At 45.6% G+C, this 15,185-nt stretch overlaps 3 protein-coding genes and 1 non-coding gene across 8 annotated transcripts in view; 1 reads left to right on the forward strand and 3 right to left on the reverse strand.

Annotated features, from left to right (window-relative positions):
- CAND2 (cullin associated and neddylation dissociated 2 (putative)) overlaps nucleotides 1-1,471 on the forward strand; it is a 29,644-nt gene extending 28,173 nt beyond the window's left edge. Inside the window, exon 15 of the mRNA XM_006917637.2 lies at nucleotides 419-1,471. Coding sequence (XP_006917699.1) covers nucleotides 419-646 — 228 coding nt within the window. The 3' untranslated portion in view covers nucleotides 647-1,471. The remainder of the gene's footprint in view (nucleotides 1-418) is intronic.
- A 967-nt stretch (nucleotides 1,472-2,438) lies between these two features.
- On the reverse strand, nucleotides 2,439-7,251 carry RPL32 (ribosomal protein L32). Of its 4 annotated transcripts, none has more exons than XM_006917640.3 (4): nucleotides 7,095-7,251; nucleotides 5,695-5,795; nucleotides 4,659-4,840; nucleotides 2,439-2,622 (listed from the first exon to the last, which is right to left on the reverse strand). In XM_006917640.3, the coding sequence occupies exons 2-4, from the start codon at nucleotides 5,788-5,790 to the stop codon at nucleotides 2,493-2,495; spliced, it is 408 nt and encodes a 135-aa protein (XP_006917702.1). In that variant the 5' UTR covers nucleotides 5,791-5,795; nucleotides 7,095-7,251; the 3' UTR covers nucleotides 2,439-2,492. The 4 variants fall into 4 exon arrangements, with proteins under 4 accessions (XP_006917702.1, XP_006917703.1, XP_015449317.1 ...); XM_006917641.3 differs by having other exon boundaries at nucleotides 6,999-7,146; XM_015593831.2 differs by lacking the exon at nucleotides 7,095-7,251 and adding an exon at nucleotides 7,033-7,053.
- On the reverse strand, nucleotides 5,874-6,013 carry LOC112484492. Its single transcript, XR_003048029.1, has one exon. It is a non-coding gene; the product is annotated as a small nucleolar RNA SNORA7 (small nucleolar RNA).
- A 1,259-nt stretch (nucleotides 7,252-8,510) lies between the features above and the next one.
- MBD4 (methyl-CpG binding domain 4, DNA glycosylase) overlaps nucleotides 8,511-15,185 on the reverse strand; it is a 28,546-nt gene continuing 21,871 nt past the window's right edge. Inside the window, exons 12-15 of one of the 2 annotated variants that reach the window (XM_015593821.2) lie at nucleotides 15,006-15,174; nucleotides 11,483-11,642; nucleotides 9,718-9,774; nucleotides 8,511-9,011 (exon numbers count right to left, since the gene is read on the reverse strand). In XM_015593821.2, coding sequence (XP_015449307.1) covers nucleotides 8,753-9,011; nucleotides 9,718-9,774; nucleotides 11,483-11,642; nucleotides 15,006-15,174 — 645 coding nt within the window. In that variant the 3' untranslated portion in view covers nucleotides 8,511-8,752. Of the gene's footprint in view, nucleotides 9,012-9,717; nucleotides 9,775-11,482; nucleotides 11,643-14,960; nucleotides 15,175-15,185 lie in introns of both variants that reach the window. The other variant, XM_015593820.2, reaches the window with a different exon arrangement.

The following is a 15,185-nucleotide window of genomic DNA, read 5'->3' on the forward strand; positions in this document are numbered from 1 at the left end:
GATATTTACTCTCCAGCTGCATCTACAGAATGGACTGCAGAAGACTATCAGTGATCTTTAATTAAGTCCTGTGGTACCAAGAGCCGTTTTAATCAAAGAGATAGCCAAATACTTTTTGTCAGGGGGAGATTAAGTGAACACTTAATAGCAATTGTCACCATCAATTACCAAAAATAAAATTAATTTAGATTGGTCAGAGGCCTTTAGGTGACTTTGAAGCTGACTAAAATGACAACTGCCCTCTTGGAAAATCAGCTGGTGTAAAACCCCAGAGGTGGAAGAAACTCAAGAGGCTAGATAGAACCAGACTGTGAAGGAGAGGAGTGTGTATTTGAGCTTACAAAGATTATAGGTGGTTGACAGGAAGCCCTTTGGAGGCCTGGCTCAGTGAAGGATGGCTCATTGTTTCCCGCTTTAGGTCAAAGCTGGTTCTGTGAAGCAGGAGTTTGAGAAGCAAGATGAACTGAAGCGCTCTGCAATGAGGGCAGTGGCCGCCTTGCTGACCATCCCAGAAGTGGGGAAAAGCCCCATCATGGCTGACTTCTCTTCCCAAATCAGATCCAACCCTGAACTTGCTGTCCTCTTTGAAAGCATCCAGAAGGATTCTGCTTCAGTCCCCAGCACAGATTCAATGGAACTCAGCTAGTCAGCCCCCAAATGGGCGCCTCCTCAAGAGAAAGGCATCCTCCCAAGGCTGAGGCCTCACCTTCCCACCACCAAAGGCCACAGGCCTTTACTTATGTCCTTTCTTGATCTCCCTGGGGGCCCTCCTGCTCCTGTTCAGAGCTTACAGTGCCTTCACCAGGGACCCCAACACATAGGCCCCAAGCTGAAGCTCCAAGGCTGCCAAAAGTTGGGCCCTTTTAACTCAGGATAGTAATTCAAAGCAACAGGACATAATTTTCCAGGCCTCCCACACAAAGATTGATGTGACTTCACACTGGTCTGTCTGGTTATTTTAAGCTGGCAAGTCCCTGCCTCACAGAGCACTTAACATTGATGTCGTCTCATGCTCACAGCTGCTGGGAGGCAGCAGGCTGGCCTGCCTTCCCACTAGTGTCCCAGATTTGTCACTAATTTCACTTTTTCAATTCACTTGATTTGATCATCTGCCAAAAATTAGTGCTTTGGCTGGGTATCTTAAAAACTCAGGTACTTCTGAGTTAGTCACATTTTAGAATTAAAAAAATGCTTTTTCATTGGCAGTGATGAATCAGAAATCTTGTTTTCTTGCAGGGGGAGGGGGTGGGTAGGGAATTAGGGCTAATGTGTTTCTTTAATTTATGTGGCAAACAGGGAAACAGGAAAGCATGTAAGTACAAACCATCTTTCATGCCACCACACCTAGGCATAACCAGTTGGTCTGTCCTAAGGAAAGTTTTGAACATGTAGTTTTTAGTATTGAGGACAGAGAATTAAGTGACAAGCAAAAGAATTTTGTGCTAGGTTAATAAAAGATCCTAAATTGTAACTATTTTCTCTGCATAATTCCTCTACTTAGTAGTCACCCCAGTATCAGTATGTCCCAAGTCAACCTAGTCATGAAAATGACCAACAACTTATTCAACGAATGTTTCAGACTAGGTTTTGAACAGGAGGCAGTCAAGCTGTGAGAAAGGCACTTACTGGAACTAAGGGCCTGAAATCCAGCCATGGCTAGCATACCAAAAAAATTTTAACTAATTTTTGTTGCACTGACCAGGATAGGGTGGGGGGGAACACCCTATAAGCATGCCTTGCACTAGAGGACCACATACCATATCCCATGTGACCTGTACTGCCACTTAATACCACTTCTTGGGTATCATAACCTTAAAATTAAAAACTAAATTCTAGCTATTGTTGCTTGGGTTTAGGATTGTAGTTAAATTCTGAGTCCCAAGAGGCCCCATTATCACCATTTAAGGATCCCACACTTTTAGAAACAAAAGCAGTAGGCTGGGGGAGGTCATGTAAGGGAGATTGAAAGCAATCTTCAAACATCCAAGGCTGATCATGCATAGATGTCATCAGTTGGGTATTTTTGGACAGAAGATGGTGCTATTTCAGTACCAGTAAGAATTTACGGGAGTAAGAAAGAAATTTACCTGGATCCTTTCATGCACATTTTCTCATCTCAATCTTCACAAAAACCACACAGGGTAACTGTCATCCAACTTTACAAAAATGAGGCTAAGCACAACTTGCTCCAAGCTGTAAGTAAGGCCCTTAAATCAAGGGTCTTATAACCTACCTTGTTAGGAGGGCCAAGTCTCCTCCAGCCCCACCTGGAGCTGATCAAGGCTCATGTGGGCACCTGAGGCCTGTGCCCTGTGAAGCATCAAGTATCCTTTTATAAACCTCTTCCAAGTGGAAGATTCCAGAGCATTAACAGGCAAAAGAACGAGCTATGTGATAAGCTGTCAAACTGAAGAGTAAAACCGAGGGTGGAAATGCCAGATGGTAGAATTTTATGGTTTTATTAACACAAATACAATGTGCACACAAGCTGTCTATTCATTTTCTTCGCTGCGCAGCCTGGCATTTGGATTGGTGACTCTGATAGCCAGTTGGGCTGCTCTTTCCACAATGGCTTTGCGGTTCTTTGAGGAGACGTTGTGAGCAATCTCAGCACAGTAAGATCTGGAAGAGAATCCGAAAGTGGGTAAGGAGCAAGTGGGAAGGCAATACGCTTTGGTCACTTCACCTCCAGTGCCATGGCACTGAGAAAAGCTGCTGCTGAATGACACCTGCATGCCCCTCCAATTTCATGGTACTAGCAAGGCTCTTAAAGTGGTTCCTAGCATCAACAAAAAGCACCCTCTGAACCCTCATTTAATCCTTTCAGCAGCCTTGTAATCCAGGTATCACCTACATTTCAGAGACAAGGAAGCCAACTTCCACAATTCCCAAACCATATATTCAGTAATGGACAAGGCCAGGATAGCTCGGCCCAACTCCAAGTTCAGAGTTTCTGGCCTGTCTGTCCAACTCAGGGCAGTCTCAGGGAGCCTGGACTTGCTTCTGAAAGTTTTGGAATTCTGCAAAGTAGTAGAGCATACTTCAACAGTCTGGTTAAGCCAAGGGCTCCCTGGCCCGGATCATAAACATTTTACATGTTTGACTGCTGTAGATATAAAGTAGAAAGTAACATTGCTTCAAGTCAGCCAGTGAGTAAGCAACACTAACATTTCCTGAGCACATGTGTGCCAGGAACGGTTCTCTTCTGTTCCTCAAAGCTATACCATGCCCCGATCTGATAACAAATTGGCCTAATAAACACATTTCAGTAAGGAGGTGTTTTATGAAGCCATTAATTGTGGATTAAGACAGTCTACCCCTGAAAGAATTTCAGCAGAAAGAAGACTGTACATATTATACATACTTTCCCCTCTGCTTGGGCATTTTCCATACATGACATTTATTATGTATGCGTTAACATTCCACTCAGTGCTATACTCACCATTCACCAATCATATTTCTAACTGTTCAGCTACTGCTGCAATGATCAGCATATGAAGTTTCCCAGCGTTTTAATTATTTAAGGACAAATGCCCAGAAATGGAACTTGTGGGTTAAAAGTCACAGATTCACAGTATGTCTATGGCTCTTGATACAAACTGCCAAGCTATTAAAAAAAGAGTATATGGCAACCAGCAACATTTGCACCACAATCATCATTTGCTTAAACAGGCATTAAATTACATCTTTCTGTCATAATTCTCTATCAACCTGCTTAGTGCAGTTTGGGGATCCACCATTAATTCCTACGCTCCTCCTTTCTAAAGAAAATTTCCAGCATTTCAATGCTTGGTTAAATTTCCAGCCTAGAAACTCAACCAAAAATGGTTTCATTTTTATTACTTGTGTCTACAATCATTACAGCCAAAAAGGTCTCTGTAAACATGCACACACCCAGATGTGACCTGTTAGTTGCCCTCTCTCCATATCCTAATTTAGGAAAATGCAGGGATTTAGCTTGTTTAACAAGAAAGAAAATAAACTGTCCTCTCCTTAACCAAAAAATAACAATCCCTCTTATCCAGATTCAAAGTGTCTATATCACTTACCACAAGGAATCTTTCCTCAACCCACTGCCCTAGTTTTGGCCTAAGCAGACTGAAAGTCTTACACAGAGTTCACCAAATGTCTGACTTTCTCAAAACAATGAGAAAGTTAATGCTGTGACCCCTCTATATGCTCTTGGATGTCTATAACTTTGTGTAAGCGCCCTCTTTGCCTGCAGTCCTACTTTTCTCCACCTCAGGTCACACTGAGTTCTAAATCAGGCAGCAACCCCTCCATTCTTGTAGCATTCTGAAGATACCCATGATTTAAGTGCCCCTTAGGTCTGAGGCTACATTTGATCTCCCCCTCCCAACTCCCACATAAATAAAGCAATGTTCTGGAAACAACTGCCAAAAGGACACTGCAGTGTTTGTACTGTCAAGCAAAGTCCTCCCCTTTCCAGGTCTTATGTTTCTATGCTTTTCAGAAGTAATCTTCTGTCCCCAACCCCAGCAAAAGAAACATTTTAAAGTCCTTAACAAACATTTGCTAAGCTCCTGAGAGAATGTACAACTCCTCCAAATGCATTCTAAAAGGTCTAGAGTCCCTATTAAAAATTATCACAAATGCAGACTTCTGACACCTGAACCCAGAGGTGGGATCCAACTCACTTGTTGCACATCAGCAGCACTTCAAGCTCCTTAACATTGTGGACCAGGAACTTCCGAAAGCCACTGGGCAGCATGTGCTTTGTTTTCTTGTTACTCCCATAACCAATGTTGGGCATCAAGATCTGGCCCTTGAATCTTCTGCGCACTCTATTGTCAATGCCTCTGGGTTTCCGCCAGTTACGCTAAAAGAACACACACAGGTGGGTTAGTGTCTGTGCATGCTGCCAAGTCTTCCTTTTAGAGGTAAAAAAGGGGACCAAATGAAAAGGTAACATGCCAAACAGTTGTCTTTGGGTAATAGGATTTCACAACTTCTTTGTATTTTTTTGGTGGAAAAAAATAGGGGATCCTGCATTTGACCACCAGAAATAGACCCACATCCACATTCCTTTTAAGCAAAGGAAAAGCAGATTACATACCAGTAGAATGTGAGGGGATTGTGTACAGCAGGGGTCCCCAACCCCCAGGGCCATAGACCAGTACCAGTCTGTGGCCTGTTAGGAACTGGGCCACACAGCAGGAGGTGACAGGCAAGTGACTGAAGAAGCTTCGTCTGTAGCCACTCCCCAGTACCAGCATCACTGCCTCAGTTCCACCTCAGATCATCAGGTATTAGATTCTCATAGGAGCACTGGTTTGTGGTGCCAAAAAGTTTGGGGACTGCTGGTATAGAGTAAGATGAAGAACGTGGGTTTTGACATCACACTCAAGACCTAAGGTTTCTCACCCATAAAATAAGGATAACATATCTCTTCTACCATTCTAAAGCCACCTGAAGTATGATACAACTACAGGCCTCCAGACACCTCACAACAGCCAAGTGTCCCTTGTCATTTAAATTTCAACTTACGCAGCAAGGGACTGAGTGCCATTAAGGCATATTCAGGAACACCTGGGCTTCCACAGTGTGCTCTTCCACCAACCAGTCTGGTTTATCTGCCAAACATTACCTTCCAACTTGGTAATGTCAGAAATCCAAATCTTATTTAGGAATCCCTTTCCTCATCCCAACACACTTGCAACACAGACCATTTACCTTAATTTTGACATATCGGTCTGACTGGTGCCGGATAAACTTCTTGGTCCTCTTTTTGACAATCTTGGGCTTCACGAGGGGTCTGAGGGCAGCCATGATGCCTTTAAAAAAAAAAGAGAGACAGAGACCGTGAGAGAAAGAGTAACACTAGAATGAGGCTTTCTTGCCCAGGGCTTAAGCGTTGTTGCAGAGTGTCTTCCAATCACCAGCTACTGAGCAAGCGGGGAATGGAATGGGTACCTCTGCCAGGCTTGTTTTCCCTCCCATCTCCGAAGCTGGAAGAATATAAGCCACTCTCCAGATGCGATCCTGGGAGGTAAGAAGTCACCTCACCCGCTCAAAACCAAGAATGAATGCCAACAGCTGACCTAAAATAAATTGACCCCCAGTCTCAGCTTGCAAAAAACAGCAAATCTCACTCCACAAAGTGTCTCAACCCTCAAATGGGCCAAATTTCTTTTTGGTTACATGGGCTTTGGGCAAGCTCCATAAACCCGAGTCTGTTTTCTCATCTGTAAAATGGAAACGATATTGTACATTGAATAAATGAGGTGCCCAGACCAAAGTAAATGTACAGCAAAGAAACTTATATTCCCCCTATAGAGTGCTGCCAGACTACAATACGCTCAAAAAATATACAAAAACATGACATACTTCTAAAACGTCTCTGGGCCTTCGAACAAACTGCTTTACCTGGAGATCTACTCGAAAGTTACCCTCCTTCGAGGTGTCCTCGGCTACCCTTTTTTCCTACGGCAGCACCCCGTTTTCTTCACAGCAACCAATTTGTTTCGCACACAGCAGGCACTCAATAAACTCATGACTTTCCCCCACTGGTACCATGACTTCCTCAAAAACAAGGACGCAGTTTCATATTCCCAAGGATCCTGATCAGCTATCAGAATTTTTGTACACTGATACGAGTCAACACTCGTAGCTCATTTTTGGGGGAAAGGAGAGCGGCCAGCCAGGGCCAGATACTGGAGGGGAGGGGAGCGTCGGACATCAGATGCAGAAAAATACACGTGAGCAAATACCGCTGACCGAAATGATCCCATGATTCGAGCCCAGGCCGGTCAAGCCGCAACCCGCGGATTCCTCCACGATCCCCAGAAACCCTCTTAATCTAGCCTCAACGGCGGCCTGCGACCCCAGGCCTCAAAAGGGCTGTCCGCAGCTTAGACTGACCCCAGACGGCCTCCATAGGAGCACAAGAGGGCCCGGTAAGCGATCCTTCATCACCGGCTGGGTCACTTCGTCTATTCCTGTACACGCTCCAGCCAGGCGACAAGGACAATACCCACCGAGAAGACCGCTCGGAAGGGCGGGCCTCCTCACCAGGGGGCGATGGGAGCTGATGGAGACTGCAGAGACGCAGATGACCAACGATTAAGACTCACCAAATAGGAGATGGCTGCCACCTCCGTAGAAGCGCCGAGGAAGAGAAGGGAAAGTGGCGCGCGAGAGCTGACGGGACTTAACCTCTGGGTCCTAGCTGGGAAGAGGCGAGAACTTCCGGCTGTTGGTTGTTCGAAGAAAATAAACGTCAGAGAAATAATACTGAAAAAATGCCGAGAGATACTCGTTGTTTTTTGGACATTAATTTCTAAGAGTAGTACTGAGAATGTTTTATATCTTCCCGTTAGGACTATGTAGACTATTTGGAATTCTTTCTGAGCTTCTAAGACCTGGCGGGCGAGCATCCACTTCCGCCAGAAGTTGAAGCCGCTCCTCCACCTCCAGCTTTTAGATTATTTTCGTCCTCGTGTCTTCTGCTTCAAAGCGCGCCAACTAGTGGCCAGGAGGGAACAAAACAGAGATTTCCTAATAATTCCCTCGCGAGAATTTATAAATAGCAATAAGACTATGTATAACAGCTATCATTCAATGGGTTTACTTTTCTTCCCACAATTCTATGATGTATGCCTATTATTTTCCCCATTTTGCATATCTAGAATCTGACGTTTGGAGATCTGACTCCCAAATCCACACTTCTAGCCATTATGCAAAACTGCCTAGTTTTTCATTGTTCTTGGTTCATTTTGCTTAGCTTTTGCTTTTAAAACCTAATGGGTTTTTTTGTTGTTGTTGTTTGTTTTGATTTCCGAAAATCGAATTTCAGGAGGGAAAAAAATGTTCTTTGATTCCACAATACTGATGTCATCAGTGCTCTTGATAGGAGTAATTCCAGGGGCCAGATAGAGACAAAAGCTAAATTGGATTGTGTTGTTAACTGAATGAGAAATGAGAAGGGTGGGAGCGAATGTTAACTCTTTCATGACGTTTTGACTGTGAAGGGGAGTTTGAGGAGAGCCAGAGAAAAGTGAAATGTGAAGTGAAATGTCTTGTCCCAGGTCAAATGGCAGGTAAGCAATAGAGTTGAGACTAAAACCCCTTTGAGTCTGTGACTGCACCACACCTCATGAATCCTATTTATCCTTCAGACTGTGGGAAGTCAGATGAGAGCACGGGGGCACTGTGTTAATAGCTGCCCATAAAATGTGGGTCATGAAGGAAAAGGTCTTGATGGAGTCAGATCCATTAATCAGGTGAAAGGCTCATGAAGCAAACAGCAAATAGCAAGAGACCCAAGATACTTGGAAGTAGTGACCCAAATAGCTCAGGTTTTTTTTGCGGAGGGGGGGGGGGTAGCGGTGAGAGACATGTTTCAGAGGAGGGCACAGGGCTCCCCACAGTGCCTGATGCTTCCCTGTGGGCCCTGAGATCCCAGGGAATGTGCCTGCTATATTACCTCAGGCTCAGGACCCCAGATTTCAAAACACGTGAGCAAGAAATCACATCAGCTGAATCACAGGTGACATGAGAAAAAAACTCCAACCTGGTTTATTTTAAATACTCAAAAACTGCACGTCTTTTTGTGGATACATCTGCCTCTGAGACCCTAGACACTTTTGCTCTAGAGAGAGTTGGCCTAGGCCACCTCACTGAAATGACTTCTTTTGTCTGGTTGACACTCCTCTTTGTCTATGGCTCTGGGCTGCTAGCCACATTGGTCCCCAGCCCCAGGATGGCTAGGTGTGACAACACCTGGACCACACTAGTTGATGTGGTAGACCTTGGGGGCATCGTAATAGGCACAAGTCAAGTAGTTCATATTCTTAATGGGCCACCAGTGGTTAGGATGGTAGGTGGCTGAGTAGGCATGGGGCCGGTGTTGGACACAACTGAAGAGCGCCAGGCTCCTATCTGTGGTCACAGTAGGCAGGTAGATCTGCAGCTTGTCAAGGAGGTGACCTGGCCAGAAGAAATTGGGGTGGGTTTGCTGTGGACCACTGGGCCTCTTCGCCTTCAGCTTTCTAGAAAATGAGAAGACACAGAGAATGTTGTTATGGTGGACATGCCAGGGCCAGGGCTCCTCAGCAGAGCAAACGAACTGTGACCACAGTAGAGGTGTAACATTATGCTAAGTGCTTCACTATCTCAGTCTTCACTACCGTTCCATGTGGTAGGTTCTCTTAACCTGTCTACCTTACCAGTGAGGATCCAGAGGCCTAGAGAGGGTAAGTCATTTCCCCAAAGCTACACAGTGACCAAGTGGCAGAGTGTAGGCTTGATTCCCAACCTGCTTCCTCTAAAACCCAAACTCTTAAGTGTATACCATCTGTTCTCTAGAGCATTTTATTGTGGTGTTCAGAGTACATCCTCTGGAGCCAGCATAACTAGATTCAAATCTCTGTTCTACCACTTTAATAGATGTGTGATTCTAAGCAAGATAATTAACTTTTCTGTACTTCAGTATCCTCTTCTGTAAATTGGGTATGTTAAGAGTAACTTCATAGGGTCATTGAGAAGATTTAAATGCGTTAACATATAGAAAGGACCCAGAGCAGTGTCTGCCTGGCACTCTAAGTTGTTTACTGCCTCTCAGCTTCTGAACACTAAGCCCCAGATGCTGTGCTAAGAGTACCATGGAACATGCAGAGTCCCAGGCAACTCCTCCAAAGTGAAGCTAGACTTCCTCACACCCACTCCCCTTTCCAGAGTTAGATGATTGCTACAGACCTGGTGAATTCCTCGAATTCCTTAAAACGTATTTTCTTGATTTTCTTTGGTAGTTTCCTAGTGGATAAGAGAGGGAAGTTATCGTGTCAGGAGAGGGGAAATCAAAGTTAATGGGGTCCCAGGGAGTAGGTTGGGGTCCACAGGAGTGGGCTCATCTCTGAGTCCAAACTAGAGCTTTGGAAGGAGAATTTCTTGTACTTGGGGTGGAGCTTTGTCTCTGTCCGCCCCCTCCCTGCCCAGGCTCCAGTGGAACATACAGTGGGCTTGAGTCAGCCAGACCTGGCTCATAATCTGGCTGGCTGGGTGACTCTGGGTAAGTCACTTTCCCTTTCAGAACCTCAGTTTTCTCATTTCCCAGAATGGAGACCTCCTGGGGTAGTTAGGAGAGATGCTCAATAATCAGAATCATTTGGGGGCCCCATACAACCACTTCCCATGCCAGGACAAAATACAGCCTTGGAGATAAGGATAGTGAAAACTAACTCCCCAAACCTTGGGCCTGGAAGACATCACAAATCGACCACAGCACCTTTTCCTTGCCAGCCTGCATCTAGCCTCAGAATCTTTCACAATGCAATCTAAGTAGCAACATAAAACCAACGTCCATCCCTGCCCTAGGTGACGTCTCTTTATCCTTTACAGCTGTAACCTACCTAAGCATGGACAAAGTCCCTTTCTCAGGTTCCTGCCCACTTCCTAGGTTCACTTCAGGAATTGATGCCAGCCACCCAGGGGCTGGAGTCAGTCACTAAGTGATCAGAAAGGGCCCTCTAGGTCATCACCTGCCTGGCTCATGCTCAAGTATATTCCCAACCAGAGTTGTGGACAGCCCCACCTGCATGCCTAGGCCACTCCTGCACTTGAGAACGTCCTGACGATCATTGCTCAGATAGTTTGGCCAACTATCTGCCAAACACTGTGTTAAGAAGTTTACATGGATTTCTTCTCTCATCCTCATTGTGTATGGCAGGAGCTGTTATGCCCATTTCACAGATGAAGAGAAGTAACTTGTTCATTTAACCCGCAGCCTGTCTGATTTCCACTCGGCTCTATTGCATCCCACCCAAGCCATTCTGTCCATACCACCCCAGTGGGCAGCTGGCAGGGATCCAGAGTATGGGCAGGTCCTGGGTCCCTCCCCACTCATGGTATCCACTCAGCTCTCATGTCCTCCTCCCACGCTGGCCCCATCTCTCTGCAGGAGGCCTTTTGTTCTCCAATCTGCAGTCACCCATGGATGCTGGCTCATTGCCTGCCCATGTTTCACCTCCTTCTAAAGAAGGACATTTTCTTAGGACTGGGGTTGACCTGAGGGTAAGGAATAGTACCCAGTGCAGAGTTCTTTCCTCCACCCAGGGGCTGCAAGTCCCCTTCTTGCCAGGGAAGGCAGGGCAGGGGAATGGGCTGCCATCACTGTCCTCTGCAGGGCCCCTGACACCTGGCCCATAATTGGTGAAGGGGCCTCCTCGATTCTTTAAGAAGAACCTCTTTCTAATCTTTTCCAGAAAGCATGAGATCATATAGGATGTGTTCAGGTGGGTGGCTATGTGGGATTGAGGCAAGGAGGCTGTGGCCCTGAGACATGTGCCAGGGGTGACACCAGGGACTGGTCAGGCTATGGTGACTTGGTTGGACATGTCAGGTTAGGACAGAGATACTGATACAATGTGACACCCCAAGTATGTCAGCATCCCAGCTTCTGTAGCTGAAGGGACAGCAGCAGGGCAAGAGGAAAATGGAAGGGGTAGGGGGTCTGACACTCAGCTTGTTGGTCTTCTTAGCCATAGTTTCTTCAAAGTCCAGGGAACTGAGCAGGGCTAGAGTTGGGCTGAAGACCTTAAAGTCTGAGTAGTAGCCTCCCGGCTGCCGGATCGGGCGCACCTGGTCCTTCTGGAAAATGATCTTGTCCCCCGGGTACAGCAGGGCTGTGAGCAGCAAGAGAAACATGGCTTGTCAGGCCAAGACCCCTCCCTGCCCTGAGCATTTGGAGCAAAGGGAAAAGGAAGGCTCTTTTTTTTTTTTTTAGATAAATTTACATTTCTGTTTAAAAAGATTTTTTTCTTGTATGCATTTTTATTTTTTTAATTTTTTTTTATTTTTATTTTTTAGGTGAGGCAACCCTTGGTTGACCTCACAGATTGTAAGGACCTTGTCAGCTTACAATCACTTATTTCTTTGTTTGTTTGTTTGTTTTAGGTGGTCTCCCATCCAAGTACTAACCAGGCCCAACCCTGCTTAGCTTCCGAGATCACAAGGGATCGGGCTTATTCAGGGTAGCATAGCTGTAGACTCTTGTATGCATTTTTAAACTTAATTTTTAAATGATTATAGATTCACAGCAAGTTACAAAAATGGTGCAGAAGGCCTCTTAGACCCTTCTCCAGCTTTTCCCAAGGGTGACATGGTCTTTCTAAGCAGACCTCATTCTATTGCACTTTACTTTATTATGCTTCACAGGTGGTGCGTTTTTTACAAATGGAAGGCAGAACCCTCCACTGGTAAAAAGATTACAACTCACTTACTGGGATACTCGCTTTATCATGGTGGTCTGGAACTGAACCCACAATATTTCCCAGGTATGCATGTAACCGTAGTGTAAGATCAGGAAATGGAGTTGGTACAATACTGCTAACTGGACTACAGACAAGAGAGCTTATTTATAACCAGATCGGCAATGGTCGGGGGGCCGGGGTGCAGTTAGGGTGGAGCATAAGGCCCCATACCCCACTCTGCAGGGGGCATCTTGGTCAGAAGTCCTAGGAGGAAGAGGAAAGATTCATCCAGCACTTCATTAGGTTAACTTAGATCTAGTCGATGGTAATTTTCTCCTTGCCTAGAATTTGTCTCACAGATAACCTTGGGACACTTTCCTAAGAAGTGCAGAACATAAAAACACTGGGTCAGGGTCTCCATTTTCCTGCAACTATGCAGCAGTGCTTGTCCTGAGATGATAACACACAAAGAGCTTATGTTCTAGAAAAAGTGGTGGAAGGTTACACTCCAGGTTATGAATGTTGGTTATTTGAGGAGAGGGCAGAGATTGTGCAGGTGAGAAAGGAGGAGAGGGAAGGGGATATACAGCATCAACATTTAAAAAAGACATATAGGATTTTTTTCAAACTACATTTAAAATATATACATACATGATTTAAAAAAAATGATTTACATAAATAATTTCGTGTGAATGGAAAAGAAAAAGAGGTTTGTGAAAGGACAGCCACTAAAATATTAATAGTGGTCAACTCAGGCCGGGGGGATTTTTATGTTTTCAAAAAAATTTAAGTGAGCAATTATTATCTATAAAATTGGAGAGGAGGGTAGAAAAACAATAAAGCTATATTCACTGGGGAGAGGGGAAATGCCTAATGTTCTAGAATTATGGTCCATGAGCTTGAGGTCTGGAATCTGAGCCTACCAAGCTCTAGTCTAGAACACAGACCTGGAAGTCCCAGTTTGCTCTTTACCCACAGCAGAACAGGCCTCTGTCATAAAGACAGCCAATAGTGGCCAGAACAATGGTCAGAAATGAACTGGAGTCTTTTCCATCTAGACCAATCAGAAGCAAAAGGGAGCCCACCCACGGATGTTCCTGTGTGCTCATGAATGTGAGATCTTACAGACAGGGGAAGCTCCCAGACCCATGCACTGGCAAAAACCAGAGAATCATTAGTGGCTCAGTGTTTTGGAGGAGACAAAGGAGGCACAACCAGAGGAAAGACCTGACCCACAAGAGCAGTCCAGAGTGTGTGGCAAGCCTGCCTACATTTCAGAAGATAGATGTAGCTCCACCACTAACCAAGATGAAAGGATGTAAATGATGAAGGAAGGCGAGGCTCCCTGAGGAAGAAAGAAGGAAAGATGATTTGGTGAAAAGTCAGTGTCCAGAGCTGCAGGATCTTCTGTCTCTGCCCTCCCAGCCCAGGCGGGCCACAAGTGACTACCCAAACCAGGGTACAGCATGTGCAGGAGACAATAACTATTTAGGTTGGTTGCCCTGTGTTCCTGAAGGCCCTTGGCCACATCTCCCTCTATAGACCTGCTATGGGCTGAATTGCGTCCCCCTCCCCCAATGTATATGTCCCCCACCAACTCCTAGAACCTCTGAATCTGTATTTGGAGACAGGGCCTGTCTCCATCTCTCATACAGATAGGGCCATCTGTAAACACAGGATTGAGGCCTCAGAGGCAACCAACCCCACTAGCACCTTGATCTTAGACTTCTAGCTTCCAAAACTGTGAGAAAATAAATCTTCTGTGGTTTAAGGCACCCAGTCTGAGGAATTTTGTTATGGAAGCTCTAATACAAGACCCAAGGCCCTATACATTTAGCGCTTGCTTCCTTCTCTCTTGGGAAAAGGATGGAAATAATCAATTGTGACTGTTAACTCTTGTTCTCATGTAAGTCATACCACTCTCTATATGCCCTTTCTTAGAAAGCCTCATTTCCCAGTATGGCCACAGTTCCCGCAAAGTTCCTATGGGAAAACCCCTCCCCATATGCAGCTTGCCGTTAATGATTTTAAAGCACAGAGAGGCATCTGCCCATTAAATTTATAAATTCATAAATTTGAGGTGTCAATATTGCTCTGTGGTCATCATGGGAATATGGGGGCAATCCTTGTCCCCATCTCTCAGAAACACACACTCTACCCAGAGACGTGGCGGTTTCAGGTCTGCCTGGATATATGAAAACACAATTCTTCCCTCAAGCAGAGGGTGAAACCAGTATGGAAATTCAGTGTCGAGTCCTGTTGTGTGAGTAGAAAGCAAAGGGCCTCAGTGGAACCTGACTCTTGGTACATTCCTACCTCAGCATTGTGAAAGAGCCAAAAGATGTGCCTGACCTAGGAAAGTGGTTCTGGAAATGTCCAACACAGCACAGAGGTTGTCAGTTCTATCAAATCTCCCTCTTTGAAATTGGGATTGTTCCTTTCTGCTCAACTTTGGGGCTCCCTTGCCCAGAACACTGGTCCTTGGAACTTCCTGTACAAAATGCCAACTCACTAAGCTCAGTTGGGGAACACAGACCTCCAGGCTTGTGGAATTTGCAGACTTCCAGGATTCTAGAAATTCTATCTCACAGCAAAACAGGCTGAGCTGTTCTTCCCCTCTTCCCTCTCCTTCTTCCCAATGTCCCCACCACAGGCTGCAGCAGCTTGGCTGGGTGCATGTTGGCTGGGGAAGGACAAACCTCAGGTGGCCACTTGAGGCATCTTTCTAGGGCCAGCCACCAAGGCTCTTACCTTTCACGAGGATGTCCTCCGTCAGTGGGAGGCCGTAGTACTCACAGAGCTTCCAGCACTGCAGGTAGACCAGAAAGTTGTCCCTGCGGGACGTGTTGATGAGCTCATTCATCTCCCCACAGATGGTGGAGGGGAGGCAGTGTTCATCAAAATGCTTATTCCCACTGCGTACCAGGCGGCACCGCTCTGTGTACTGAATGGAGGGGATCTTGAGCTGCAAAGAGA

The sequence above is a fragment of the Pteropus alecto genome, unplaced genomic scaffold (genome assembly GCF_000325575.1).
Source record: "Pteropus alecto unplaced genomic scaffold, ASM32557v1 scaffold75, whole genome shotgun sequence".
NCBI classification, from domain to species: Eukaryota; Metazoa; Chordata; class Mammalia; order Chiroptera; family Pteropodidae; genus Pteropus; species Pteropus alecto.